The 27,914-nt window shown below is 40.8% G+C and overlaps 2 protein-coding genes across 2 annotated transcripts; one reads left to right on the top strand and one right to left on the bottom strand.

Moving 5' to 3' along the window:
• Positions 1 to 394: 394 nt before the first annotated feature.
• On the bottom strand, positions 395 to 9,787 carry arr3b (arrestin 3b, retinal (X-arrestin)). Its single transcript, XM_046407032.1, is given in 17 exon segments — positions 395 to 891; positions 1,137 to 1,166; positions 1,280 to 1,283; positions 1,398 to 1,447; positions 1,538 to 1,561; positions 1,666 to 1,735; positions 1,897 to 2,048; positions 2,352 to 2,424; positions 2,592 to 2,676; positions 2,781 to 2,916; positions 3,021 to 3,097; positions 3,189 to 3,248; positions 3,417 to 3,610; positions 3,687 to 3,731; positions 3,813 to 3,873; positions 4,035 to 4,110; positions 9,510 to 9,787. Coding segments are annotated over 16 exon segments (1,398 nt in total). The 3' UTR covers positions 395 to 891; positions 1,137 to 1,153.
• Positions 4,233 to 26,683, top strand: inppl1b (inositol polyphosphate phosphatase-like 1b). Its single transcript, XM_046405262.1, has 28 exons — positions 4,233 to 4,416; positions 11,364 to 12,492; positions 13,720 to 13,783; positions 15,728 to 15,866; positions 16,047 to 16,167; positions 16,552 to 16,692; positions 16,819 to 16,906; positions 17,042 to 17,119; positions 17,484 to 17,621; positions 17,766 to 17,880; positions 17,979 to 18,079; positions 18,165 to 18,267; positions 18,386 to 18,582; positions 19,519 to 19,636; positions 19,763 to 19,859; positions 19,987 to 20,125; positions 20,250 to 20,349; positions 20,553 to 20,641; positions 21,424 to 21,505; positions 21,959 to 22,048; positions 22,145 to 22,258; positions 22,342 to 22,430; positions 22,522 to 22,609; positions 23,137 to 23,289; positions 23,685 to 23,757; positions 24,284 to 25,082; positions 25,168 to 25,283; positions 25,861 to 26,683. The coding sequence occupies exons 2-28, from the start codon at positions 12,356 to 12,358 to the stop codon at positions 25,952 to 25,954; spliced, it is 3,663 nt and encodes a 1,220-aa protein (XP_046261218.1). The 5' UTR covers positions 4,233 to 4,416; positions 11,364 to 12,355; the 3' UTR covers positions 25,955 to 26,683.
• The last annotated feature ends 1,231 nt before the right edge of the window (positions 26,684 to 27,914 follow it).

The raw sequence follows: 27,914 nt of genomic DNA, 5'->3' as shown, positions 1-27,914 counted from the left end.
GCCATGTGAAAACTGCATCAATTTGTAGAGAAAGATTTTATTCCATCTTTGGCTGCATGATAAAGCAGCTGCTCACAGCCAGTAATGTTTATGTAGCAATTAGTGTTAATTTTAGGCTCAAATGAAATGCTCACACTTAACACAGTTAGCGTATGAATTAGGTGTATGTACAAATAAGTCAGTCAATCCTAAGAGCTCTGATGACTAAATATGTTTTTGTTTGTTTACTCACCCATGTTTTGTCAGATATATGATAAAAATAATCAATATTCCTTTTTACCAACATAGCATTTTGTAATGAAGCATTTTGTTGATATAAAAAAAAGTTCCCAGTTTTAAAAAGAAGTCTTGACATACTGAGTAAAACTAACAAGCATTAGGGAATAATGGGGGCAAACAATGTGTTTATTTACTTATCTTGTCAGTAAAGAGTCAGACAAGCAGGAGTATTTTGGAGATTTTCATCCAGCTGTACAGTCAGTCATAACATAACATGGCTCTAATGACACAGCAGTAAACATTAAGGGTATGTGAAGCTCTGCAAGTTTAGTATTCATAACACATGGAAAGAAAAGTCTACACTCTACACTATGGGATGTTCCCTTTGACAAAGAAAATGCACAATACATGTGTATTTTCATTAATGCTATGATGGCATTCAGAGTAATATCACACAGAGTTTAGGCTCTTCCAGTGATCTAGCTCTTGTGGTAATGCCTAATAAAAACATATATGTACAGGTAAAATAACAACACTGTAGAGACTCGGTGACACTTTGTGCTTTTCTTCACCGGCGTTGAGTTCCTTTGTGTTTTGTGCTCTCTTGTCAGGGAGGTGAGTTTCCTTCGCTGGTTGTATCAGCCTTCCACACACTCGAACAAGATGTCTGCTCTATTGGAATAATGAACAAACAGCTGATTTTGTGAGTCCAGCATTACACCAAGGCACCTCATTTTGTAGACAGGAAAAGCCTCATAATCTTTATTATGAAACCGAAACAGTCCTTTGATTGTATTGCTGATATGTGTCATTGGCTAGATCCAATATTGTAGTGTTTAAACGAGATATTTATTTCATAGAAAGAGCTTTTGAAAAACTGGACACTGTGAAATGTACTGAATTGGAGATGACCTCACCTGAACTAAAGAGGCCTTTACTCCAATTTTCTGTGGTTCAAAAAGCACACAAACACACAGGAGAAAAATATGAGTAGTATGTCACAGTACCTTCCAGCCACAGGAGATTACACATCATTATACAGAGAGTATTTTGTACTTACACTTCTGCTCAGGATGCAGCGATGACACACAATAAATGAATGAATAAAACATGTTAATGAGATCAGCAAAATATTTCAGGAAGCTTTTAAAATGCAGAAGAAAAAGCACTGCACTCACCTGCGGGTTTTGGGGACATCAGGATCAGAGGAAGCTCCACAGTGACGTCGCTGAAAATAAAAAGTAAAAATGTCATTATTAAAAATGTGATTTCTAATTTAATAAGATGTGACCACAAATAAATGAAAATCAATATTTACCTTCCTGTCAGGCCACCCAGCAAGCTTTAAGTGACAGAGAAACAATAAAAGACACATTTAGTCTGCACAATTTGACACAAAATGTAACAACATTATGCATGAATATTTTCTAGTCATTTAAGCCTTACCCTCCGCCAGACACCATTAGATTGACCTTGACTTTGTAGGAGACAAGGATTCCCTGCATCTCCTTTTCTCCTTGACTCCTGTGTTAAGACAGGAATAGTTTACCTTTCAGAGCTTGAGGATTTGGTCTAAGACACGATAAGTGGATGACACAATGTAGAGTTGTATAGCCACCACTCAATAAGAGGATGAAAACCCCTCCTGGGCTCACGGTAAGCCCTTTCATAAGAGACCAAGAGTGGCTTACAGGGTAGTGGATGCTAGGTGAGTGTCCTCATCTTTTAGCCGTCCATCCACTGAAAGACCTCGCTTTTCTTTGTTGCTGGACAGGAGAGGAGTTACCTGGAAGGACTTCTCAAATGTGGAGTTGGAGTTTACTGTTTCCCTGTGCATAGCAGTAAAATACAGAAATAAATAAATAGTAATACATGTTTAACTTAACAGAGAGTCTACTTTTGCTAAATCTATATTTTAGATTTAAAATGAAATGTCACAGTGACAAAGTAGTTTTTCTCACTAGTACCTATGGGCTAAAGATTAACGTTAGGGATATCACGATGTGAGAATATTTTTTAATTGGATAGGATTTCTCGATATTCAAGTTGATGGCTTCCTAGAATAATTAAATTAAATCTGAAATGAAACCAATCTTGCTAATAAGGCTCATATGATCCAATGAAAGGCTCACCCAAACTCCTCAGAGCAGACTGCCTTGGTATAAGTGTCAGATGAGTAGAGGACCACACTAGTTAGCTGCTCAACTAAACAGAAAAAGAAGAACATCTTTGTTAGAATTATGAAAGTGTATGTATGTACTAAGCATGAATATGGACACACTTTTGTTTTCTGTTATTCTTCTCTAAAGAGCTACACGTAAACACACACACACACACACAAAATTACACCTCAAACTTTCTTTGCTATTTACCTGTGACTTTGATTTTCTTCACAACCTTGGTGGTTTCATTGTTGATCTTTACTTTGACAGTGATTGGATCTCCATGGTAATAAATCTAAATATAAAAATGATTTGTTTGAATAAATTCAGCACTGTTTTTTTTAGTAATAATCTCAACAATTGTGTAATCTCAGCAATAATGTGGACTTGTACTTGTACCTCTTTTTCAAGCGAGGCCTCCAGGTGAACGGGTTTGTCAGTCATCATAAACTGCTTGGTTATTTCAGCCTTGGGTCCAGCCTTGTTGTTAGCTGGTGCAAACTGTATTTTGCGAATCATCAGACGACATGTGTCCCTAAGACCAGAAAAAGATACACAAAGAGAGTCAGGGTTATTCCTCTACATGTGTTTAATTCCAAAGAATGTGGTGACAGTATGTTTGGCTGTGGACACACATACTTCTTTTCAATGACTTCATCTACATTGTTGGGTGCGTTGGCGAGGTATGCTTTAACCTCAAAGTCTACGCCGCAAGCCTACAACAGAAGAAGACCCAAGTAAAAGATTTGTCTGTCAGACATTTACAAAAGTATGTAAGACTTGAAATGAAATGGATGCTAGTCATACCTTGCCAGAATCATTTGGCCCTGGCTGTAAGGAGACCGAGCATGGCAGATCTGTTGCCAACTGAAGTAGGAAGTGGACATAAAACACATTAATTAATAAAATTCGAAAATGTTGCTTGGAAAGTTAAAGGTCAGGTAATGATACGTGGCTGAGCAGTATAACATTTGCCTGAAGGACAAGAGTGGTTTGAGGTGTTATATAAAAAGTGAGTAAGTTATGCTTCCTCACCTGGAAGGAAAAAGGATATCCTTGCTCTCCAACTTTCTTCAGGAGGAATTCCTGCATTGGTGTTTTAGCTGTGTTTTCACCTGTAGGGGGATACACCTGAACACGCTGGATCCAAATGTCTCTCCTGAAGGACAGTCCCATGACGTCCAAGTCGTCGCTTCCATAGCGGAAGGCACAGGCAAGGTAGACAAACACTGCAAAAGGAAAAGACTATGTTTGGTTTTGTTGGGTTCTGTAACTTTCACCATTAGCAGCGATTGAGAGAGATACCTTTTCTGCCATTAAGACCAGAAGGGTCCACTTTAACAACCCCATCTGCAAACGAGAGGAAAACCAATAGTGTTAGATTTAAGAAAGACATTTTTACTGTATGTGTGACTCTTCAGTGGTACACACCAACTACTTCCACTGAATCCACATTGTCCACAAAATCTCTCTTCCCCAAGTACAAGCAAATCTGAAAAGAACAGAGAAAAGCAGAGAGGAAAACAGTTACTCCTCCACCAAGTCTACAAGTTTAGAAGTTATTTCTGGGAGCTGGAATAGCTACATACAAATTGCACTCCTCCCTATACCCAAGAAGTGCCCTGTAACGACTATATTATAGAGGCCACTTACATGTCCATTGCCACTGGTCTTCTTAAAAACCCTGAAAAGAGAAAAAAATAAGGAAAAGACAAGATAGTGAAGACTGCTGTTTCACCAGGTTCACTGAATGCATTTGATAAGAATACAAGATGCTCAGGAGAAAGTGTAAAGGTCCCCCTTTAATGTAAATGTTTCTTGCCTTCATTGCATTGCAGTTTTTTCTTCTTTTTTTCTACTTCTGAAGTGGTCTGAGGCAATAATCTTGTGCACCTACCACTTCTCGAAAGTTGTCAATGACAGGATACACCCCCACCCTCCACCCCATCCTAGAGACCATGGATTACTACTTAGGATGAAAAGGCACCTGCTGGCACCAGTGGCTAATCTGGACATGAGATGTAATTGTGATTTGGTAAGTTAGTACATTATACTTAGTGATAAATGAAAAATGTCTTGTTTCACTTAGTTTTTAACCATGTAAACAGTTTTTTGTTATCTATTATAAATTTTATGCATGGTACCAAAAGGTGTTTTCCTGAAAATCTCTCCGATTAATGTTGCTACAGAAAGTAGACCTCTTGTACTGAATGTTGAATAGTTCTTGGTAAACATGTAAAATTCTGAATCAATATCACAAAGGATTGAGAACTTTTCCTAATATTATAAGTATTACATAACCCAGCATGTGCACTTCCATTGCTCTGTATGTGTAACAATAAACACACAAGTAATCCTTGGTGGTTTTAACATCTTTTGGGCGTCCATTAAGTAATCCTGTTGAAACTTTTCCTGTATCTTGTAAAGCTTCTCTTTCAAGATCAAATCCACACAAACAACTTTAATCCGAATTTACCCTAATCCTTATTACCACTTTGATCTCTGCTTGGGCCCTGAGCTGTTCTTGTTTCGATTAGATGAGTTAAATTTCAAAAATCACAATATCAACGTAGTACCTTAAATTTGCACAGCATAAATTATCGCTGTGTGTCACAGAGGTGTTGATTTTATTTAGCTTCATTAGATTTCTTCTTATGCCAATTTAATGCCACAGTTTCTCTTTAATTCCCAATCTAAACTATCCTTCATCAGGATAACCGTCGAATTAGTAAGCAAATCAATCAACTCTCAAAACTCACTTTGACATGTTGATGGCAAAGTTACAGATCCAGTCTGCAAATAGAAAAGGTGAAAAGACTGTGTTAGTAAAACACATGATACTGACACATGTCTAATTGTTCTGGGCACTAGTTATTTAGTTATAGTTAATCTACATTATTTACCAAACCAAGAAAGTTTCAACCATAAGGACCCCTGATGAGGTTCATCAGTGAATCATGACTGTTACAATGCAGGAGAGGATCATCATTTCTAAATAGCTTCTTAGTAGAAAGAGTTTCTTTTTGATTCTGCAGTTGATTTAAGTAAAATGATTCGGAGCATATGCTGTGAACTTTGTGTTGTCTTAACCATTATTTGAGTTATTGAAGCGTTATTATCCTGTCAAGTAACAACAGTGACAGTTTTCAGTAAAGGATCCTCTGCACAATGACTATGATATCATTGTCATTATAGAGTTATCATCATCTCAGTATATTTCTGTTGTGAGAAACAGCTCACTTACCTTGGCCTCAGCTCTGTCAGTGAGTCTTCTCTGCTGCCTCTGTAATCTCTTGACGGTGTGTAGTGTGTCTGAGTATCAGTCACTGCCTCCTGTTTGCTTTTATACCATGACCTGCCAACCTTGAAGCCCTCCCCTCAGCTTATACAGCTTCTCAAAGAAGACTGTTTTAGAGAAAATCTGATTAATGCATTAGAAAGCTACTGTTTTGGTCCACAGCATGTGTAAAAATAATGTTGTGTATGTGACTTCGAAAGAATAATCCCGGAGACATAGGCAGTTTTGGGAGTGGGACCGAGTGCAACAAACTGGAGTAAGATTATGGTGGTCAGTCTGTCTTTGTCCGCTTTTGGATCACTCAAATATTTCCTGCTGTATATGTGCATGGCGTGAACAATATTGTATATATACAATTCCCCCATATTTTCCTCTTTGCTATAGTGCCGAAACAACAATATAATCATGAATGAAATCACCCTACTAATGCCTTTCCACGTGTAATTTAATCTGTGTGTATGCGTTTGATCTGTATCTGTTTAGACTGAAGAACACACAGCTGTTTATAGTTTTCTATTTTAGGGTAATGTTCGGAAAACTGAAGTAATGCAGTACAAATGGTTCCTTGGGTGTAGAGTGTAACAAGTTGACATTTCAGTCTGATAGCGTACCTTTGGGAGAAAGATTTAGATGTTTTAGAAGATTAAAAACACTTGGTTAAAATGATGAAATACTGTGATTAAATAATTATTTAACACTTTTGCGCCAAGCTCTAAAATTTAATGCTATTAGAGCCTCACTAAGTCTGAATAGACTGTGTGAATGTTCAAGGACTTCCTTTCTTATAGCTTAGACAGGAGTAGAGAGGTATTAGTTGGATTTCAGTTATAATGGTAGCCAGGGTGACAGATGGCTCCTCTACCAAGCTTTGTGCAATCTGTGCTCATGGCAGGTTGAAGTGAATCACCTGCTGACTTAAAACTGTGCAAGCAACAGCGATTAATCCTCATTTACACAGTTTATGGTTGTGACTAATTTCAGAAAGTAGTACCCAAATGTCCCATGTATGTCAGTGTAAGGTAACTTAAGGTAACTTGTTGCTTTGTGATATTTGACTTCATGAGTTGACAAGGACTCCATGAATCTTTGAGTTTGGTCCCCTCATTCAAGCAGAGGCACAAGTTAACCTGGCTTTCAGGTCTTCCAGGGGACCCACGTTCATCATCAGTGACCTTTATAGAAGATCCAGGCTCTGAGTTGGCATCCCGCAGTAGAGATAAAACTGTCTGGTGGATTGCTGGAGGATCTTCACACTTTTTCAGTGAGGTGTAATTGATTGATTAATGAGGAAACTGGATGATGGGTTTTATGGATGGATTGCCACACCTTGACTGTCAAGGATAATGAATTAGGCAGGTGAATGTTTGAGTTAGCCTCTCTTCAACTGTCATATAGGGACAAGGTTTGAGATCTCTTTAAAGCTGCCTGGACAGATCAGCACTGTTATACATTAGGACGCCGGATCATCGGCCAGGAGTTCACAGGCAAATACACAGATAAGCTTTTTAATGCATTAAAGCTGATCTCACAATGTTCTGCATACAACATGCAGGTTCACTCTTTAAAAACATTAAAATCAGTGCAATGAAATACAGAACAGCTAAAGAACTGCGGAAAGCATGCCTCTGACTACTGCAGTATACCAGATGTAACTGTAAAAAAATCCAGGCAAACAATTACTTGTGGGAGCATAGTGATATGTGGGAGCTGTGGCACCTTTATGTGAAACATAATGCTTTTATTAAAAACGAAAATCCCACCCACATTTTCTGCAAGAAAAAATGGTCATAGAAACTCTTCTGTTCTGAAAACTGACAGACTTTGTAAAAGGAGGTTTAAAACATACAAAACAGTCAAAAACACACATTTTCAAATATAGTAGTTATGTGTTATAAGTTATACGTTATAAGTTAATAGTATTGTGTATAAAGTTCCTGAGATTTGAATTTCTCCAGTTTTAGGATGTGGTATAGCTTTGAATGACCACTTATAAACATTTGTCCATGAAGTTCCAGGTCATAATAATATAAAACAGACTAAATAAATGTGAGGCTCTGTTTTGTTTAAATCAGTGGCAACAGTTCTTCCTGCAGCTCTGCCATCAAGATACAGTTTTAATTTAAATTTTTTTTTATTATTTAACTTTTATTTTACCAGGAGAATTGACCCATTGAGATTAAAAATCTCTTTTCCAAGGGTGTCCTGGCCAAGTAATACAAAATACATAACCTGAATGCTTCTAATGTCTTCTGTTCTGTGTATTCTATTATTGGCATTTACAGTCATTCTCATACAGCCTCTGTGCGCTTCGTTTCACTGAGCAAGCACAGCCACAGCTGGGTTGAAAGAGATAAAAGGAAACAACTCTGAACGAAAGTTTATCATGCTGATGAATCAACCGACACTGTCAACGTCAAAGGAACAATTGATTGTGTTTTCAAAGACCTCCTGGGTGAAGACGGGTTTAGGGTTAGTGTAATTGTTAGATACTTATGTACCACTTGGGCAATGGCTCATGAATTCAAGCAAGGGATCTGTTAGGTTATGAATGTTTTTGTGTTTTTGTAAACCATTTAATACTATCCAGGATAAAGAAACTGAAAAAACGAGAGTAATCTTATTTTCTGTTCTATTCTCTTCATGCTGAACTGTCTATCTTGGGTTTTCTTTTTCCAGTTTTCGCTGTGTGAGATTACATAGTCAGATAAGCCCCTTACGGTTAATCTGGTGCTGTTTTTGGAAGGTGCTTTATATAGACAGACAACATTGTCCCTCAAAGGGACTGCTGACTAGTCCCCAGTGTGTTACAGCACAACAGTATTACCTCTTCTTAACACAGTCTTCAGCGTGTTGCCATATTGAGGCAGTGATGCAGTGTTTGTTGCCCACCAGAACAAACTGTGTTGGATTCTGAGCCAGTCAGTGCTGCCTTATGACAAATGAGGAAGTGTGTGAAATGCTGTCAGAGTAACCTTCTGCAAAGATTTGTTGATGTGCAGTTCTATAGTCAACGTCACCGATTTGAATGATTAATGCACTTGAAACACTCGTACAAAGTTTGAACTAAATGTTGGACGGTGGCAGTGTACCTGTTAGGTCTCTGCTGACTGTGTTCTGTGAAACTCATTGACTTAACTGGGGGTGTAACCTTAAAGGTCTGTCTCCATCAGGCGGAAAGAGAGTGGTTAAGAGCACATAGTCCTCCGCAAGCGGTATACTTGTTCATCACCATTTTCTTACTCGTGACATGATTCACTGAGGGAGTATGTTCTTCTAAAAATATGATTCTACCATTAATTAGCTGTAGAACATTTTGTTAAACGTTTGTAATATTCCTGAGAAGATCACTGTGCCTTTTAATGATATTGAATATGTTCAACAGAACTCAGCACCTTTTTTGTTGTCCTATTACTCTAATACTCTTCAAGATATACTTTATTTTGGCTCTCATACTATATATATATATATATATATATATATATATATATATATATATATATATATATGTTATGATATTCAAAATCATATCTGACAGCTGGTATGGAAAATAAAAGTGAACAGGTGCTTCTTAGAGTACATCTTGCAGTCCTCATGTCTGACTGAATATCCTGTCCAATCCAGTGCCTGCATAAGCAGAGCATTTGGTAGAATTGGATGAAGAAGAGAGTGCTGGAAAACAATTGCTGTTCCTGAGAATGACAAATGTGATCTTTAAACAAAGAAGAAGAAAATAAATTTTGATACTAATGATGGTGAAGTTTTTGGTTTTAGATAATGTTATCAGCCCTTCATCAGACATAAATCTTCACCTTAGGACAGTCTTAGGTCACCTGACCACTACACCAGTGGGGACTTTGGTGACATCACATTCTAAGTGCATGGACATTGGTGTGGAGTTGGTCCTCTCTTTGTGGCATTTTGTGGTGTTTCTGTGGGTCTTTGCCCATTCATGAAGTGGAGTGTTTGTGGGGTTGGGCACTGGTATTGGATGGGGAGCTGGCTGGTTGGCTGGCTCACGGTTTCTGTTCTGGTTCGTCCTGGGGGTGTTCGATGGGGTTGAGGTTGGGACTCTGTGGGGGCCAGCGGGGTTCTTCTGCACCGGACTCATCCGACCATGTCTTCGTGGACTTTGTTTTGTGCACTGGGGCACAGTCATACTGGGATGGAGGGCGGCCTTCCCTGGGATGGTGCCACAGGATTGGAAGCATAGCATTGTCCAAAATGTCTTGGTATGCTGAAGCATTAAGATTTCCCTTCACTGGAAGTAAGAGGCCAACCCAACCCCTGAAAAACAGCCCCATACCACACCTGAATTCAGTATTAAAGAGGCATGTCAGAATATCTTTGTCCGTAGTGTATTTTTCAAATGCTCTTACAAAAGATGTCATGAATAAATTGCTCAGTTAAGCAGCAATCCACTCACTTTTCAAACCTCCAATAAATAAATTAAAACTTTATCCTATGTTGTTTGAAAAGACTTTTCATATCTTTTTTTAAAACACATATGTTTTTATGAATCACTCTGTTTTCCTGGCCCGCCCTGCTCTGTCTGATTGGTTTCCTTTTTTGGTAAGGCTGGGTAGGTTTGGGTCAGGAGTAAGACTGGACAGAACTAGGGTAAGAATATCAGGGTAAGCCAATCAGAGGCAAAGTAGGGTGGGTCTAGTCCAGAAAAGCAGTGGGAGTCATAATATTGGTTATTGGTTCACTGCAGTTCCAACGTGGAAATACAGGGTGCTGAGTACTTATTCATTTGTAGTATATAAGAACATCATATGGACATGTTAACAAGATTTTAAAAAATGATTTACACTGGAGGAGGTCTTTAACCGCTAAATGTGGGCATTTTGACGTCAGCAAAGATTGCTGAAAACATTGCTGAACAGCCTCAATGGCGTGATACTGTATATTTTTCAGTTATGTGATATAGAGAGCTCATAGCAGTATTAAGAATAACTGATTATAGATTGAGGGTTAAGCTGATATGTCATCAGATTGGGATGGACTTGTGTCTGTTTGTTTTATTGAGGCTGCGGTTGGTGGTCGGCACATTTCTGCTGAATAGTGAGAGGCAGAACAGCAAATATGTGACCGAACAGCTTCCCACTGAGTTATGTGCTCCAGCTAATGGAGAAGGAGGGAAGTAGGAGGGCTGAATAATGCAAAAATAAGAAAGTGAAGGATGATCATAACCACATGGAGGCTGCTTTTTTTGCTGAAAGGGAAGGAGTGAGCAAGAGGGGAAGGGAAGTTTAAGGAGGGCGTCGAAAGGAAAAAAGGTTGGGGCAGGGGAAAGAAGGGTTAAAGAGAGTGACTATGTCGGCGAGAGGATGAAACTTCAGAAGACAAAGATGATAAAAAACAGAGTAAGAAAGTGGGGATTAGCCAGGCAGCTCAACTGTGCGGTGAAAGCTGTGTATTCTGCTTGGAATTTGAGGAAGCAGACAGAGGCAGGGGCTGAGTGAGGAAGAAGACGGGAGGGAAGAGAGAGAGAGAGAGAGAGAGAGAGAGAGAGAGAAAGGAAACAGTCTGCTGTTTCACACACTGGTGGTGAAGTTGAGCCCCTTGCAAAAAATTCTCCTGGCTATGTCCGCCATCTGGAATGTCGAGTCACTTCCTCTGTCTGCTCTGTGCTCTAACGGGGTTGTCTTCTGGATCTTTGCTCCCTCCCTCTGCTCTGACAGCGCTCTGAAAAACCGCTGGAGGCCACGCCAATGTGGACGGGACTCTGACTGACAAGACACGCACGCCAGCACACAAACATCCAGCGTGAAAGCGAGACCCCCGGAGTAGTCCATATCCAACCAGACACACTCTAAATGGAATCTGGGCTTGGAAGAAGCGAAGACAACTGCAGTCATCAAACTGAACATTTTGGAGGGTGTTCCTATTCCCTTATATGGCAACAGAGCTGGGAAATCATTTGAATTAGTCTGGTTTCTGTTGCATGCCTGTCTGCTTTTAGTGCTGACTGAGTTCCATCTGGTGTGTTTCTGTCTCTGTGTGCGTGTGTGAATGTGTGGGTGCCGTGTGTGTGGCTTGATTTGTTTGTTTTGCCATTCTTGGTTCTTCTTTTCCAGTTGTTTGCATGTGGGGTTTTTGTTTTGGTACAAGAGGAGGGCTTGTGTTTGTGGTTAAGCTAAAGGCACCGTCATTGCCTCAGGGGTGGCTGCTTCATTCAGACTGTGTAGCACCTCTTGCTATTTTTCCCCTACCTCCTTCCTGCTCCCTCACTTGCACCGCTGTGATGGTCTGTGTTTGTTGGAGCAACACACCCACCTGGGTGCAGAAACGTGCAACCAAGGACTGAAACCGGGTCTGTCTGTACAAGGAATCTATCAGAAAGGTGGACTGGAGCTTCTGGTGAGGAGCAGGCAGTGTTTAGAGTGGACTCACTTCCCAATGAACTGGATGTTTCTTTCTTTCTTTTTTATTGCGACAAGATGTGTGACCCAGAGGGAACTAAGAGAGGCCCAGGAAGTTCTAGCTGATATAGACAAACTTTGATCATGAGAAAAAGGATTATGGCAAAGTTCTAAACACAGAAGTAGAGCATTCAGCACGGTCTGGTGCCGCCAACTTGAATGACAGACAACTGGCGTTAAATTTGTGTTATGTCAAGTTCATCGCCACATGTGGATTGTTTTTACCAACACATCTGGCCAAATTGATTGCCATGGCTACGGCAGCATGGTATCATCGTGACATCAGCCGTGTGCAAGCGGAGGACTTGCTGGCACGGGCAGGGAGGGATGGCAGCTATCTAGTGAGAGACAGTGAGTCTGTGCCAGGAGCCTATGCTTTGTGCCTGCTGTGAGTACATGCACACACACACACACACACACACACACACACACACACACACACACACACACACACTCCTACTTAGTGTACAGCCTGCTTATCTTAACCATCACAATCAAACATTATTTCCTATCTGAGGTACTTTAATTTATTGTGGTAAGTTCTGCATGAGTACCTGCAGGCTGTTGCTGTTAATGTATTTGTAAGGGTACATACAGCTGTAGATCCTAACTTAAAAGTAAAGACAAACACAAGGGATTCGATGATTCTACCCTTACTAGGAATCATTTTATAGAAGCTATTCAGTTATAGTTAATGCATCTGAGTTTATGTGCTCCACTTCATCCATGATATCTTTGTGAGAGAAAAGAGAAAGCAGTTCTGCTTTATGTAAAACCCAAACCTAATTACCTCATCTCCTGAAACTTTTAGATTTTGGCCTATAGGATTGGAAACTCTTCATAAACTCAACATTTCAGCAGAATGTCCCCAACTGTAAAGTGATTCAGCAGCTTCACTCCCCCTGTCACATCCATCACTTTCACCATCATCTGCCAGCAGGCAGCAAGGAATGACTGCATACGGGCTGGGTCGACCTCACATATACACCCTCTCCAGTCAGACTGTCCTGTTTGAACCACCTCAGCCAGTCAAACCCTGGCCCAGGACTCCCAGTTTCCCTTCTTACCCCTCTTTCTTCCCTGGGGCCCCTGAAAGAGGGCGGGAGCTCCAGCGACCGCACTACGCCGACTGCTCATCAGTCCGAGCCAGATACATTCCTGAAAGCTGAGCCGAGCCTCTCGCAGTGCTCCCTCTTGGTTCTTTTCGCAATTTGTCATTCTCTCTTTTAGTTTCCTAAAAAAAAAAAAAAAAATTCTCCGCACATTTGTTTATAGTCATTCTGCCATCTTGGTTTCCATTTGTTCATGTAATACACAGTGGCTTCACATGAATTGGATACCGATTCCTCTGAAGTGACTAATGAAGATGATGTGTCCTAAGTGTCACTCACACGTCTTACAACTAAAGCCACGTCATTAGTGGTCTGTAAAACAAGTAGCGCCATGTTAAAGAAGTTACAGTGTCTTTAACTACAGCTAAACATCAGGTCCTCATTTAAACAATACATAAGTATTGTTTGTTTATACATATGTTTTCCCTTTCAGTGTTTACTCAGAAGCGTATTGTTCTACTTTGCAATGCCAATAATAACACAGTTAATTTTGGTTTCCAAAGGTTCCAACGTCATGTTCACACCTATCGTATTCTTCCCGATTCAGACGGCCTTCTAGCTGTTCAGGTGAGTGTTCATCCCCACACAACACTGAACTGACAGGCAACCAGAAGAAAAAGCAACACAACAGATGTCTTAAACTTTGGCACAAACTATACGCACAGATAGAAGCACAGGGATCAAACAATGGTTTGTTACTCCCTGTTGTAAGGAGAACAGGAACGTGTTTGTGTTTCCTCTCTGTGCAGGCTCTGTCACGACTGCAGGGGTCTTGTTGTTTGAATGGCATCTCTGCCATGTGGCCACATGTTTGAAGCGTAAGCTCAGCAGTACAGTGGAGAAATTGTTTTTATGTCTCAGAGATTCCTACTCAACCCACACACTAGGTCCCTGACCAATGGGCCTGCTGATTTGCTATGTGTATGTGCGGGGTTGTTTGTATTAGACAGAATGAGTCTGCTGAGTGTGGCAGAGTTTAACTCAGTAATGGTATATGTCTGCTTTTGATACTCTAAGCTGGGGGTTATTTAGTCAGCAAATGACCTAGTTATCAGGCAAAGTTTACAACCGCACTAGCACACACACAACATGAGCGGCGGACATCGTGACAGTGAGAAAAATAAACATTTTCAGGGCCTAAACCGCAAATCAACTGCGTCTTTGTAAACTGTGTCTGCATATTAAAGTCCAATAACCAGCGTAATAACGATTGTCTGGCAGTTATTTCCAAACCTTTGACTTGGAAAATCCTCTGCTTTCAAATGAAGACCTTAAACTCTGTTGCTATTTCAGTTGTTTTTCCACTGCCATCAGTGTAAACCTCCAGTATGCATTTTCCCTTGCTGGATTTGCTCCACTAACTCACAAGTAGCCCGCTTGCTTTTGTGTTTTTCCAAGATGGCCATGGATATATTTTGGGTCCTATTTGGTCCCTGACTGTCTCTTATTCCTTGTCATTTCTTTTTAATTGCTTTTCAAGAGATCCTTGTGGTTAAAAAAAAAGAAAATGGTTTCGTTCAATGCAAAACAAGCATTCCAAAAAGAGGGCACAGGAAAGAGCTCGCGTGATCGCTAATGTGTTTTGTGCCATGTTGGTTTTGTGGTAGCATTGTGAATATCTATGCATATTACCTGTTCCCAGGCATATGTCTTTTTTTAATCTTGGTTTTAGTTTGTTTTTTTTTTTATCTTTTTGCCTGTACTGCTTTGAGTGCTACATAAGTAGCTGTGCAGGTTTATGTGGAAAGTATGAGAGTAGGCGTTCTTGTGCTTGTGGCTTAAATGTGTGAATGGGGCAGAGCATTTAGGCGTAGCTGTCAAAGATTTCATCTCTCCTTTCTAATAAATCTCTCCTGGGACCCCTGTTTTTTTTTCCCCACAGCAAATCATTTGTATGTATCTTTTTCTGACATGAAAATAAATACTTCTGCTTTATTCTACCAAGCAAGATGTGGAAACATTCACCAACAACCACAAAGTATACAAGTCAGAGTCAGTTTTTTCACTTTGTGTTCAATTTCATGCCTATAATACACGAATTAGACATTAAATCATAGACTAAGATGTCTTCCCAGGGTAAGGCCATAAGTGAAAAGTTTAATATCTCTGCTTGAAATAATAAAAGAAAGAGGTTTGAGGTTGAACAAGGAAGTGAAGTTGCAATTAAATGAGGCCTGTACACCACGACATCTTGTTTGAACAGACACATACCTTCATAATGTGTGTTTGTCATTCATATTTGTTAGCTTTGGATTTCTCAAAGCAAATTCATCAGAAAAAAAGAAAGAGCCTAATTGATTTGAACTGCTAGTGTGTTTCTGTATGCAACATCAGTGTGTTATGTCTCTTATCTTCCACATTACATTTGTTTACAGTTTCTGTGGTCTTTCCAGGTCGTGTTTATAGCAATCACAGACTCTTAGCCCACATACGCATTTGTGTGATTTGTACAGTACATATGCTCAGGGCCCTCTCTGTGTGTGTGTGTGTGTGTGTCTGTCTGTGTTACAGACCACACAAGGGGTGCAGGTCAACTGCTTCCGCACGCTGGAGGATCTGGTGTTGGGGTACCAGCATCCCCACAAGGGCCTGGTCACTCCTCTTCTCTACCCTGTTCCCCGTGATACAGACACTGGGGATGAGAGCTCAGGTGGGCTCTCTAGCTGCTGCCACAACCAATTAACAAACAGTTAAATACTTCAGATACATCATCCTGTGCATTTGTACATGCATAATGACATAACATGCGCCTATATGTTACAAAGGTCCTTCTTTTGGGACTGTCATTGCAAATTACTAATGTCTGATTTTATATTTCACGTATGCACAGACGATGAGAAGCCACCTCCAGTTCCAGCCTCTACCAACACAGTGCCTTTCACAGGAGCACCTGCAAAACCAGCCCCTCATGCCCTGTTTCTGGACAAGTTACAGGAACTGAACGCATCCAGGTACAATTATCTAGCTAAAATGCAAAACGGTTATCAAAGATGTCCCTTGCCCAGTGCCTATTTTTGCTGCATGTACGGCTTTTCTGCTTCCTTCTTTGTTTTCTGTGTGGCGGTATGAGGCAGATTTATAGATGTGACTGTTTGTGGTGTCACATTAAGATTTTCTGTCTGTTATTTTCTCTACTGATTAGCATTTTCTCATTTAAATATGCACCTGTTGGCAGTCAAGCACAGAGAAAGCAACATGTGAAACGCTGCTTGCTCTTCTGACTTTTTTTCTGGGCCTATTAATAAATACATTGTTTAGTATCTGATATAGTATCTCCTGTGGGCTGCACAGCCCACTCTGTTTCAAAGAGAGTTTTTGCTTTATCATGGTAACAGCACTGCGGGTGAGATGATTGGTCTGCTCAGTGACTACCTCTTCAGCGAGCTGCCTCTCGACATTGAGAATGTGCATAAAGGGGCAACAACTCTATGCCACCTCAAGCGTACCCTGGGTACTGCCTGCCAAGGTCTACACAGGTCAGTGTTGTTTTTCTTCTCCCTCTCTTATTGTTACGATGAACCAAAAGTGAATGCTGGGATGACCGACTGTCACGATGCAGTACACTGGTAATGCAGCATAGTTGTGACTGATTTGATTTACAGTGAGATTGACCTGACTCTCTCAAGTCTGGAAACCCTGGCCAAAGTCTTCGACCATCCTAGCTGCACTTTAACACATACCAAGGCACAGGTACGATGCAAACCCTGCAATATGCTCCCCAAAGAAGAGCAACTAACTGTTATTGGTCAACAGCGTGCGCTTTTATACTGTACATCCATATACTGCATCTCAATCCATCTTTTCTCTTGTGTTAATGCATCAAAGGATCCAGAGATGGAGATAGACAGCTTGTTGTGTAAGATTTCAGCTTTGGTCAGCCTCCTTTCTTCATTGGAGAAAAAGGTAAGTTTATGTAGGAGAAAACTGCCACTGAACATTGGAATATTAGCTCACTTGATAATGGAAAGAGTGACGGGAGGCAATCCAATGATTTCTGGCAATACTATTGCTTACAGGTCATATAGCCAGCACACGGTCAACAAACAAACCAATGATGTGTTAAAGATTAAAGTCAGTAGCTCAGGAGAGCATTAATTCTTGAACCAGCTTATTTCTTGTCAGCAGTACTGCTTCTACAACTATTCATCCACAGTTCTCACAGTCTTGTAATGTTGCTCAGTTATTAAGTGATGAAAAACAAAACAAACTTGTTTGTGATGGACAACACTGGTAGGATTGCAGCAACACAAATTCTCTGCTCTTAAAGGTATTAAAAGCATTACAAGATGCTGTGACCAATCACAATCTGGCAGCGCAGCCCAACCCACCCCCTCCTGAACCGGCACCCACCATCGTAACACCTGCCAAGAGTCACGCCAGACCGCTGCCTGTCCACTCCTTTCAGGTAAATCAGGCTGAAAAGGGCACAAACACAATTGTGTAAAAGGCCTGTAACTCAGTTTTCTTTTTCAAAAAGTGACACAAAATAAGACAAATCATAAAACTGATCTTTGTCCATGAAAACAACTGTTGTTCTTTGTGTCTCCAGATAAAGATGGTGAGGTACGGTAGACAGACCGTTTCTGTGGACGTAGACACCGGGGTGCTGCTCTTTGACAGGAAGTCTGGTTCATTTGGTATAGAGAGGGTCTCACATGACAGAAGTGAGGAAAATGTAAACTTTTTAGGATCTCTAACATTTCTAAACTGCTTTCAAATATGTTGTATAACTGTGTGCTGGCATGTTTTTTTTGTGGCTCAGTCCTTCAGATTGTCAAGTTCCAGAGTAGCCCGGCCAAGGTACGCATGGTTGTTGACAGCCACCACAGCACGCCACGGGAGATGATGTTTGAGAGTGCACGGGTAAGAAGACAAGATTATAGGTTTTATTATTGTTACCTGGGATTCACTTTCCCATAATTCACTGAGTGACTCTTGCGTCTTTCAGAAACGTGATGCCTTCTGCCAACTCCTGCAGCTGATGAAAACCAGGCACTCTCAACTGAGTGAACCTGACATGATCTCTGTGTTTGTTGGCACCTGGAATATGGGTAAACACAAATATGATGACAGCCTCTTTTATTGTCGGGCAACGGAAGACTCACTAATGAACTGGATTAGAGGGGGGGATGTTTTTTAATGATTTGTTGTGCTGTTTTGGGTACTCAGGTGGTTCCCCTCCTCCTCGCAGTCTGCAGACATGGGTGACCTGCTGCGGTTTGGGACGCACCCCTGATGAGTCGACCGCCTTGCTCCCTCATGACATCTATGCCCTGGGGACTCAGGAAAACCCTCAGGGGGAGAAGGAATGGACAGAACACATCAAAGCAACCCTTCGCAGCTATACTCACATTGACTTCAAACAAGTAATTCTGCCTTTTTCGACTTTTTTTGATCTTATGATTCTTATGTCTAAATAGGATGACTTACCCACGAAGCTACTGCAGGAAGAGTCACAAGTTTACATGGTTGTTAAAAGCTTCTTGTGGCTCAGTGGATGTCACAGGTTGTTGACGTTTTATTTATTTATTTATTTATTTTTTTTAAGGAATGTTGCAATAGTGCAATAATAAACTGGTGGAGAACTCTTTTAATAGAGCAATGATTTACTTATGGGATAAAATTGCACATTTAATTTTAAAATCACATATTCACCACTTGATACAAATGGCACTTGGTTTGCACAGATGCATGTATTTATTTAACACTGAGTACGTGATTATTATTTATTTACTTTGGTTTGTGAATAATGAATATATGTATAAATGTATAAACAAATGCACAAAATGATTACATAACATCCCAGAGTGAGGCCATAGTCAGTAACACAAGCCGTTAAAACAATTAATGCAGCCATCCAACGCTTACGGTTTTTTAAAAATATAACCATGCATTTTCACTGTTTTCAAAACATTCACCCAGCTGTCTGAACAAATTTGCTGCAGTTTTGCAACAAAAATAACTTATATGATCCAATACTGTTCTTTGACTTTACACACACACAGCATAAGACTGACCTGACAGAAATAAGAAGGTCAGGCATACACTCCAGTCTGCTCCGTTACTGTGGGGTCACGCAGATGTTTTAGCCTTAATAACAATAAGTCTTTAACATAATTATTAATCTCTTTCTTCAGCATTCAAAAGGGTGTTGCAAATGTTACCATGTTGTGAAATGTTGTTAGGGAAAACATATTTTTCAGTTGAAATTTAAAGGTTCAGCAACATATCAGCTTATAGAAAAGAATTATGGGATCGGTTGAAAGCTGTCATGTACTGTAACTTGATGCATTGTCCTGTAGGTGGCAGTACAGTCCCTCTGGAACATGAGGCTGGCTGTGTTTGTGAAGCCAGAGCACCAGAGTCGCATCAGCCATGTGAACACAGCCAGCGTGAGGACTGGCCTGGGGAACACGCTGGGTAGGCCAGACCAGCATGACCTCATGATATCATGGCTGACAGCCAGAAATATGAGTGCCTGATTAAGTGCCTGAGTGTGTTTTTAATAACCTGGAGGTCTGAGTTTGAGTTTTGCTGCTGTTTCAGGACACAAGGGGGCTGTCGGAGTGTCCTTCCTCTTCAACGGAACATCTTTTGGGTTTGTCAACTGCCACCTGACCTCTGGAAGCGAGAAAGTCCTGAGGTACGTTGTGTTTGTGAGTGTATACATATGCATATGTGTAAGAACAAGTCAATGTGTTCCTGTTTCATTTCTATATAATATTACAAATATTTTTTTTATTGCCTCTTGAAATGTATCTCATGTTCAGGAGGAACCAGAACTTTCTGGACATCCTCAGACTGCTCTCTCTGGGCGAAAAACAGCTCGGAGCCTTCGACATCAGCCTGCGCTTCACCCACCTCTTCTGGTGTGGAGACCTCAACTACAGACTCGATTTGGACGTACAGGTCGGACAAACCGTTGTTGACATAACGTTTTGATTTAGCACCACTGAGGACAATTACATAATATTCAGCTGAGAAATCCCAGACATTGATGTGATTGCTCCTTTGTGGTCCTCACTGACTCCAGGACATCCTGAAACATGTATCTAAGAGAGAGTTTGAGGAACTCATGTGTGCAGACCAGCTGACGCGAGAGAGACACAAGAGGAAGGCCTTTCTCAATTTCAGTGAGTTTCAGTTTGATGTTTGATGCCTTTGTTCTATACTGAAAGCAATAAATAACCGGCAGTTACTGTATAAGCACTTAAATGCCACTTTGCAACTACAAAAAAAAAAAAAAAAAATAATAATTACAGAACCATTTAATTGTGATTTGAATTTACGTGTGCTCGCCTCACTCTGTGCTCTTTCCCTATTCGTCATGGTTAAGAGGAAGAGAAGATTACCTTCCCACCCACCTATCGGTATGAACGTGGCTCTAGGGACTGCTACCTGTGGCAAAAGTACAAGACTTCGGGAGTGAGTCATTTCTTGTTGCACAAAAGCACGGCAGAAAAACAGGATGATGTGTACATAAATATGTCTTTCGGGTGCAGGACAGCGGATGCATGTCCGCAATAAAAACAATATTTGCACCTTTGAGTATCTGCCAAAAATATTTTAGGATGGATTTTAGGCCTGCGACTTACTTTGATGTTGGCTAGACTTTTCCTCTAGTGCCACTAATGGGTCAGATATTTCACTTATTCTGTGAAATATCTTAACATCTCACTCTGCTGGATGGATTGCCGTGAAATTCCAAATGTTGCTCACATTTGTTCTTATGACTAAATGTTTCTCTTTGGAACCACACACTGATGCATTAATTGCTGCACTAATATCCTTCACATAAAACCTCTTAACGTCTTATTATCATGTCTCCATCACGCTGTCATACTTTCATCCTGTAGGTTTGTTGTATTTACACTGTGATGCTAAGTATATGATACGCATTGTGCCAGCAATGCACAACGATAAATAAAAGACGCTAGAGGCATTCAAAGTATGCAGTTAACGCTCTTCTTAAGATATTTTTAAGTGTAACTAAATCCCATTTAAGGGGTCTGTAAGGATAGTTGGCTTGGACAGCAGCTGCCGTGGCCACTAAAAATAGGAGGTTAAGAATTAACCCAGTCTAAAAAAAACAGAATATCTAGCATGACGAGCATGAAGGCATTCACTTCACTGCATACAGTTTATACATCTGACTGTTTTATAATGTAAAATATATTGCTGAGTTATCCCTAAATCTGTTTCTGTAGGTGCGAGTCAACGTCCCATCGTGGTGTGACAGGATCCTGTGGAAGTCCTACCCAGAGACGCACAACGTCTGCACTGCATATGGTGAGATCAAAAACAAAAAAGCTTTAAGTAGAAAAGCTTCGAACAGAAAGGGCGTAAACAAAATGTAGAAAAACAGCAAAGAAACAACAGTGTTTAAGTCTTGAGAAAAGTTTTGATGCAGCCTTCTCAGATTAGATATTTGTGGTCATTTTTTCTACTCATACCACTGTAAAATGAGGGCAATCTTCAAAACGAATAACGGTCAACCCCTGCATCCTGCTCTGTGGTTCATAAAAAAAAAAACATTTCCTCCCATTCAGCCTGAGCTTCTGTTTCTGACTATTGTCAGCAAACCATCTGTGAAACAGCAAAGCTGCTTCTTGTCTTCTCTTTTGTCACAGTTTGTAAAATGCTGACAGCTGATCTGCCATCTGTTGGCTACAGTACATATAAGATATTTAATGTTGTTATTGCAATTATGATAATAAGTAATGTGGATTTGTCTCTTACCAGGTTGCACAGATGACATCTTCACAAGTGATCACTCACCTGTTTTTGCCACATTCGAAGTGGGAGTGACGTTGCAGTTCAGCTCCAAAACAGGTGTTGTCATTGTTGTGGACACAAACTGATGGGATACGACTGAATCTGTTTATGAAGTCACACTTAACAGTTTTGTTATGCATTTGTCTGGCACAGATGTAAATTCAAGCATGGAGAGGGCCTGGATAGAGCTTGAAGGCATCGAGTCCATTGTGAAGACAGCAAGCAAGGCAAAGTTCTTCATTGAATTTCATTCATCTTGCCTTGAAGGTATGGCGTCACGTCAAAAAGACGTTTTATATAAGGCTTTATACAGCACAGCAGCAAAAATGCATTCATGTTTTTCTTTGCAGAGACACGACGCTCAAGTGAGAATGACTCGCAGAGCTGCGACGTCCCCCGGTTTCTCAAACTAGGATGGTCTTTCAAACAACTGCCGAAGGTTAGAGGTCATGTCTGTTTGGAAATGTTTGAAATTATTGTTTGTCTCTGGAGTCACATTGTTAATTGTGATTTCTTTGCGCCTGTCTTAGCTTCTTCCAATCATGTCCGACAAGGAGTATCTGCAGGATCAGCACCTACTGTTGTCTGTCAAGTCATGCGATGGCTTTGAGTCATACGGTTGGTCACAGTGCAAATTGAGTTTGTCTGACTAATTGCTCCATTTCTAACGTTCCCTTACGTTTGCTAATGAAACTTTTTTTTTTTTAATTTTTCATTTAATTTCTTTTTTTTTTTTTTCACAAATTCTTTCCACAAATCAAGATGGTTTTATTATGTTTTGAAATAATTTCACAGATTTCACTCACAGCACAAGCTTCAAAGATTTGCATTTGAAAGCTGAGCAGCATCAGGTCTTAAATTACATGATTATATCTGAACAGTTTCATCTATTTTCTACCAAGTTACGCTTGCAGTTTTTCATCTCCATGCAAAAGGGAGAAAGTGTTCACAATAATACATTTAGACAGACTTTATTTTGATGCACTGAATTGAGTGTTTTAAATATACATTTCTACTGTATATGTAAGTGCTCCAAGTCAAATCACGCTGAATCTATCTGGATGGATCGGTTGCACTCATTACTTTGTTCACGCCGCAATGTCTCGTTGATCTAAGGAATAATCTCTAAAAATCTTTTTTTATAGGTGAGTGTTGCGTGGCTCTGCGCTCACTCACTGGTGCTTCTGAACAGTTTGAGACATTTTTGAGTCACCGAGGCGAGGAGATGGGCTCAATAAGAGGACGGGTCAGGATCCATGTGCCAAAGGACAGACGAGGAACGAAAGACAAAAGCTACGGTGCGTCAGTCGGAACCGGTCCTTTCCTACCCCTCTGCCTCGCTTGCACTATCACTTCCCGCTAAACTTCTATCTCCACTGGCCCTGCATTCTTTGACTCTCCTGTGAGCCTCACATTGCTTCCTCTATTTGGTTCCTCAATGATCCCTGGCTTGGCTTTACACTTGCTGGCATCTCTCGACTGCTTCCTCCAGATGCATCCTGAGACACTAAATCAGGACAGATGAGTATTACCACACCAGGTCAGACACTACAAGGACACACACAAACACCACCAATGCTGTGCGATTTCAAACTGACACATCCTTTGGCTTACACACACATCACACGCTTTGAAGTAGCTTTGCTCATTAAGAAATGCGTTTTTTTCAGCTCCTGTGATTTGGCTTTTTCAGAGTTGTTCCATTTTGAGAAAGATTCTGGTAGAGGACACGCGTCTCCCGCATCTACACGGGTTGCCATGAACAGGTGAGGACGTCCACATGTTTTTAAAGCAGTAGAAAGCCTTCATCACTTCAGTAGAAGTTCTCTACTTCCTCTTTAGGTCAGGTTTACATTTTACCTGCTCTGTTTTTCAACAATTACTATCACACTGCATTTAATTTTGAGATAAACTCTCATAATTTTGTTCCCCAATCCTATTGTCCATGAACGGGTGAATTGTCATACAGTAGAGATATTATCTAAATTTTACTGTAATAAAACACATTTTCATACCATGACTGTTTTTCTGATGTAAAGGTTAAACAATAAGAGTGTAAAGCAACAATTTAAAGCTTACATGTTTCATAGTAACTGGAATTTTTGCCAGTGTGCCAGTTCAGATTTAGACACGCTGCAATGCAAATCCATCAGGCAACATCTTTTCACCAGTAGCTTGTGATCTGATCATCATGAACTCTTGTGAAGTACATAATTGAGAATTGAAGACACACTCAGGAACATGTCGTCGTCGCTCGGCTGGCAAAATTCAAGACTTGTATGTTCGTTGCAGGTCCTCTGCAGTTCCTCCGAAACTAACTCCGAGCAGCTACACCAATCCTGCCTACTTCATCTTCGAAGGTGTGTCAGTGACGCGAAGGGTGGAGGAGGCTCTCCCTCCACGAAAGGACCCTCAGGTGATCTGGTCTGGAAACGAGGCCTTGCAGCTCCCAAAAATCTCAGGACGTCAGGGCTTTGACAGGAGACCCTGTCGCAGATCAGACTTTACAGAGATTGAAATTCCAGTCATCCTGCCCCATTGCAATCCAACTAATGACCTTCAAACATCACAAACCAACTCCTCCTATCAGCTTTTCCCTGCCAAAAACCCATCTCCCATACCTCCACCCTCAAATGACTCCATGTCACAGTACCAGGAACAGACTTCCCAACACAGAGACAAATATCATGGTAAAAATATAGTTCAAGAGTCCATACTGCCCGAGAAGAACCTGAGGAACTTGTATATGAATCACTCGGCAATCATCAGGGAAAAAGCCAGAAGGGATCAACATCAGTTTCTCCCAGAAAGGACCAATCCCATACAGGCAGCCAAAGCCACACCGGCAGCTTTCTCCTACATCCCCACTCACTTAGCTCCCTGCCAGGTGTCTGTCCCCTGGATAGCGAAGCAGCAGCCCCCTGGACCTACAGGAGACAACTCCCTCACTGCTTTGCAAATTGCCAAGTCTCTTAGTGAAGTTGACTTCTTCCCCACAGAGCAGAAAGGCCCATCCATACCCCACCAGAGGCCAGGTTATAGAAATGGTCCTTCCATGCATGGGGACGGAGGCTACAGCTGGGAGAAAGAGGTAGGATGCTACTTTAAAAGACAATATTTAAAAGATGTGGCTCCTGGTTCTCTGTAAAAATTCTGTCTGCTTTATCTCACGGCAGGTGTCGGTCCTCCATGGTGCACCTGAGACGGTGCGGGAGCTTCTCAGTGCACTGGGTCTTCAGAAATATACCCTGGGACTCAGCCTCAATGGCTGGGATGATCTGGATTACTTCAGGTAAAATGCTTTTAAATAACATGTTCTGCAAGCAGTACTTAGCCTAATTACTGCATTTCATAGACATACACAAATTATGTGATGACCTTTACTGCATAGACACAGAAGACATTTTTACAGTTACTACAGTCAGAAAATCTAAGCTTGGATGGCCACGGAATGAGCCAGGCCGAGGTACTCGTACCAGTCTAACCTATACGCCCAAACATGTCTCTCTTTGAGCAACTAAATAAACGCTTTCAAATCAAAAGTACAACTCAGATTTGAAGAAATGGAAAAAAGCTACTGAAAGACTTGTGAAAGGTTTCGGTCACATCAATACAGCTCAGTGAATCTAGCAGTCATTAGCCATTTTCTGCTCTGAAATTTTTAGGGCACGCTATTGCAAGCTCTGCTATTTGCAGTGTTTGCTGTGGGATGAAAGCTGTCACCACCAAAACCCAGTGTTTGTTTTCCACCACTGACCTTATTCTCTTCCTGCTCGTTTTCTGCTTCACTCTCAGATAATTTCAGAAAGGAAACAAAAAAACACATTTACCCTCTGAATTTAATTCAGTGCTATTTCTCCTCTCCACAGTGGTATCACTGAGGAGGATCTACGCGCTGCAGGAGTGATGAACCCTTCACACCGACGTAAGATCCTCGAGAACCTGCCCAGGAACTGGAATTGAGACACAAAGAAATTAAAAAACGATGGCGCTACAAAGCCTAATAGTCTGCTCAACCAGAACTGGAAGAAGTGTTAGAGCTGAGATCTGAAAGGAGAAAACACTGACCGGATATCAGTCACATCAGCTGGCCTTTACCACGGCCCTGCCATCTTTTCATTTACTCGATCAATACTCGAACAATAGTTTGCCTGTGTCAACACAGGAAAGGGGCAATGACGCGGGAAGTACTTGTTGCACTGTCTGCTTTATTCATCTATCCATCTTGAAGGATAATAAAAGAGGTGGATGATATGAATGGCAAAACCATAATGCGTATCTCCAGTTACTGACACATATACAAATATTGATTATGGTATAAAAGTCTCATAGATTTTTCTTTTAAATGAATTTTAAATGCCTGTAGAAATACAGACCTTCAGTTTCCAATGTTCACTCAAGGCTAGTGTTTACCAGTCAGCTTCATCCCTCCTACTGTGCATTTTCAATTACTCTGCTATTATTGAGCCTGGAACTGAGCTTGTAAAAGCAACCTATTAAACATGTGGAGCATAAAATCCATACATGTACATATCTCCAGGAAGACTGTCTGTAAAGTTGGTATAGAAGGACCTGCCATCTCTCGTTTTGTTTACTGTCTCGTACTGTTATGCTATCGTGTCCCTTGATCAGCACCTGTGTCCACTGTGCATGTTTTATGCAAGCTTTCTCAAAGTAAAGTGCATAAAGCAACTCTAGACTGTCACCAAGCAGTCACCAAGTGTTATTTCACTCTGTCGAGCAGCGGTGGAAACGGAGAGGGAAGCCTGCTCCGTTTCAGCCATCACACACCATCACACAACGCATACCTGGCACAAAAACACGAGGCTTCTCTTTAAGTCAACACACTGTGTGTTACTGGTTAGGTTTAACTGAGCATCGCAGATGTCTTTTTTTCTTTTTTTTGTTTGTTTGTTTTTTTAGGAAGTTGCAGCAAGTGTACGCATTTCTCATAAGTAGGTGATTTCTGTTTCTCTCTGTTTTTTTTTTTACACAATAACTATTTTACTTTTGTTTTAAGTTACTGTAGAGGACTGAGGTTCTGTGTGGGTGTCAGTGCTTTGGGAACTCTCAGAAATCTCACCGGGCGACATCAGTTGTATTTGTGAGCGCGGGATGAGTGACGTGATGGCCATGATAGTTGTGTTCAACAGCCCAGTTAAACATGAAACCACAGCAGAAAGAGATGAGACCACTGTACGTCAGATCCCAAAATAACTCGTAAATATTCCACTCGGTGTGTGACTGCCTGTGTGTTTTTTTTGGTTTTTTTGCTTGCAGCATTCAGTTAAGGTGGTTACTTATTAAGGCATGACCAAACACATCCCTGTGTTTTCTGGCAGCAGGTGAGTGTCACTGCTATGCTTACCACAGCGGTGTAATCACCTACAGTGGAGCTGGGATTTTTTACAACGTAGAAATCAACAGGCACAGATTAGTTGGGTCCTTGATTGTGCAGTTGAATATTCTTCCAATAAGTTACGCCTGAAAAAATGTGTTCACACGTAGACGCAGCAAAGTTTCATGATGGACTACATGCTTTAAAACGCCTCTAAATAGTCTTCTGTGATTAATAATTAGTGTGTGATATTGTTTTCTCACAAAGAGATCATTTACCAAAATTCCATATCCTACTTCCTCACTGAATTGAGTGAGTCTATTAATATGCAAATGATCGGTCATTTCAAATCCATTCATAGTGTTTGTGCACTTGAGGTTTCAAATTTCTCCAGCAGCCGTTTTAAACTTCCACGTTGGACACCGACTGGTTTCCAGAGTGATGACACAGTGTATGTCGGTTCATGACTTCTAATGTCAGACTCTGCCAAGTGAGGTAATAACAAGCGAAACGCGTTTCTCAGTGGAGGAGAACTGTAACACGAAGGAACAAGTCGGTTATCTAATTAATGATCTGATAAAAGCG

The sequence above is a fragment of the Scatophagus argus genome, chromosome 12 (assembly GCF_020382885.2).
Source record: "Scatophagus argus isolate fScaArg1 chromosome 12, fScaArg1.pri, whole genome shotgun sequence".
Classification (NCBI taxonomy): Eukaryota; Metazoa; Chordata; class Actinopteri; family Scatophagidae; genus Scatophagus; species Scatophagus argus.
Note: the sequence above shows the minus strand (reverse complement) of the source record. Positions and strands in the feature narration are given on the sequence as shown.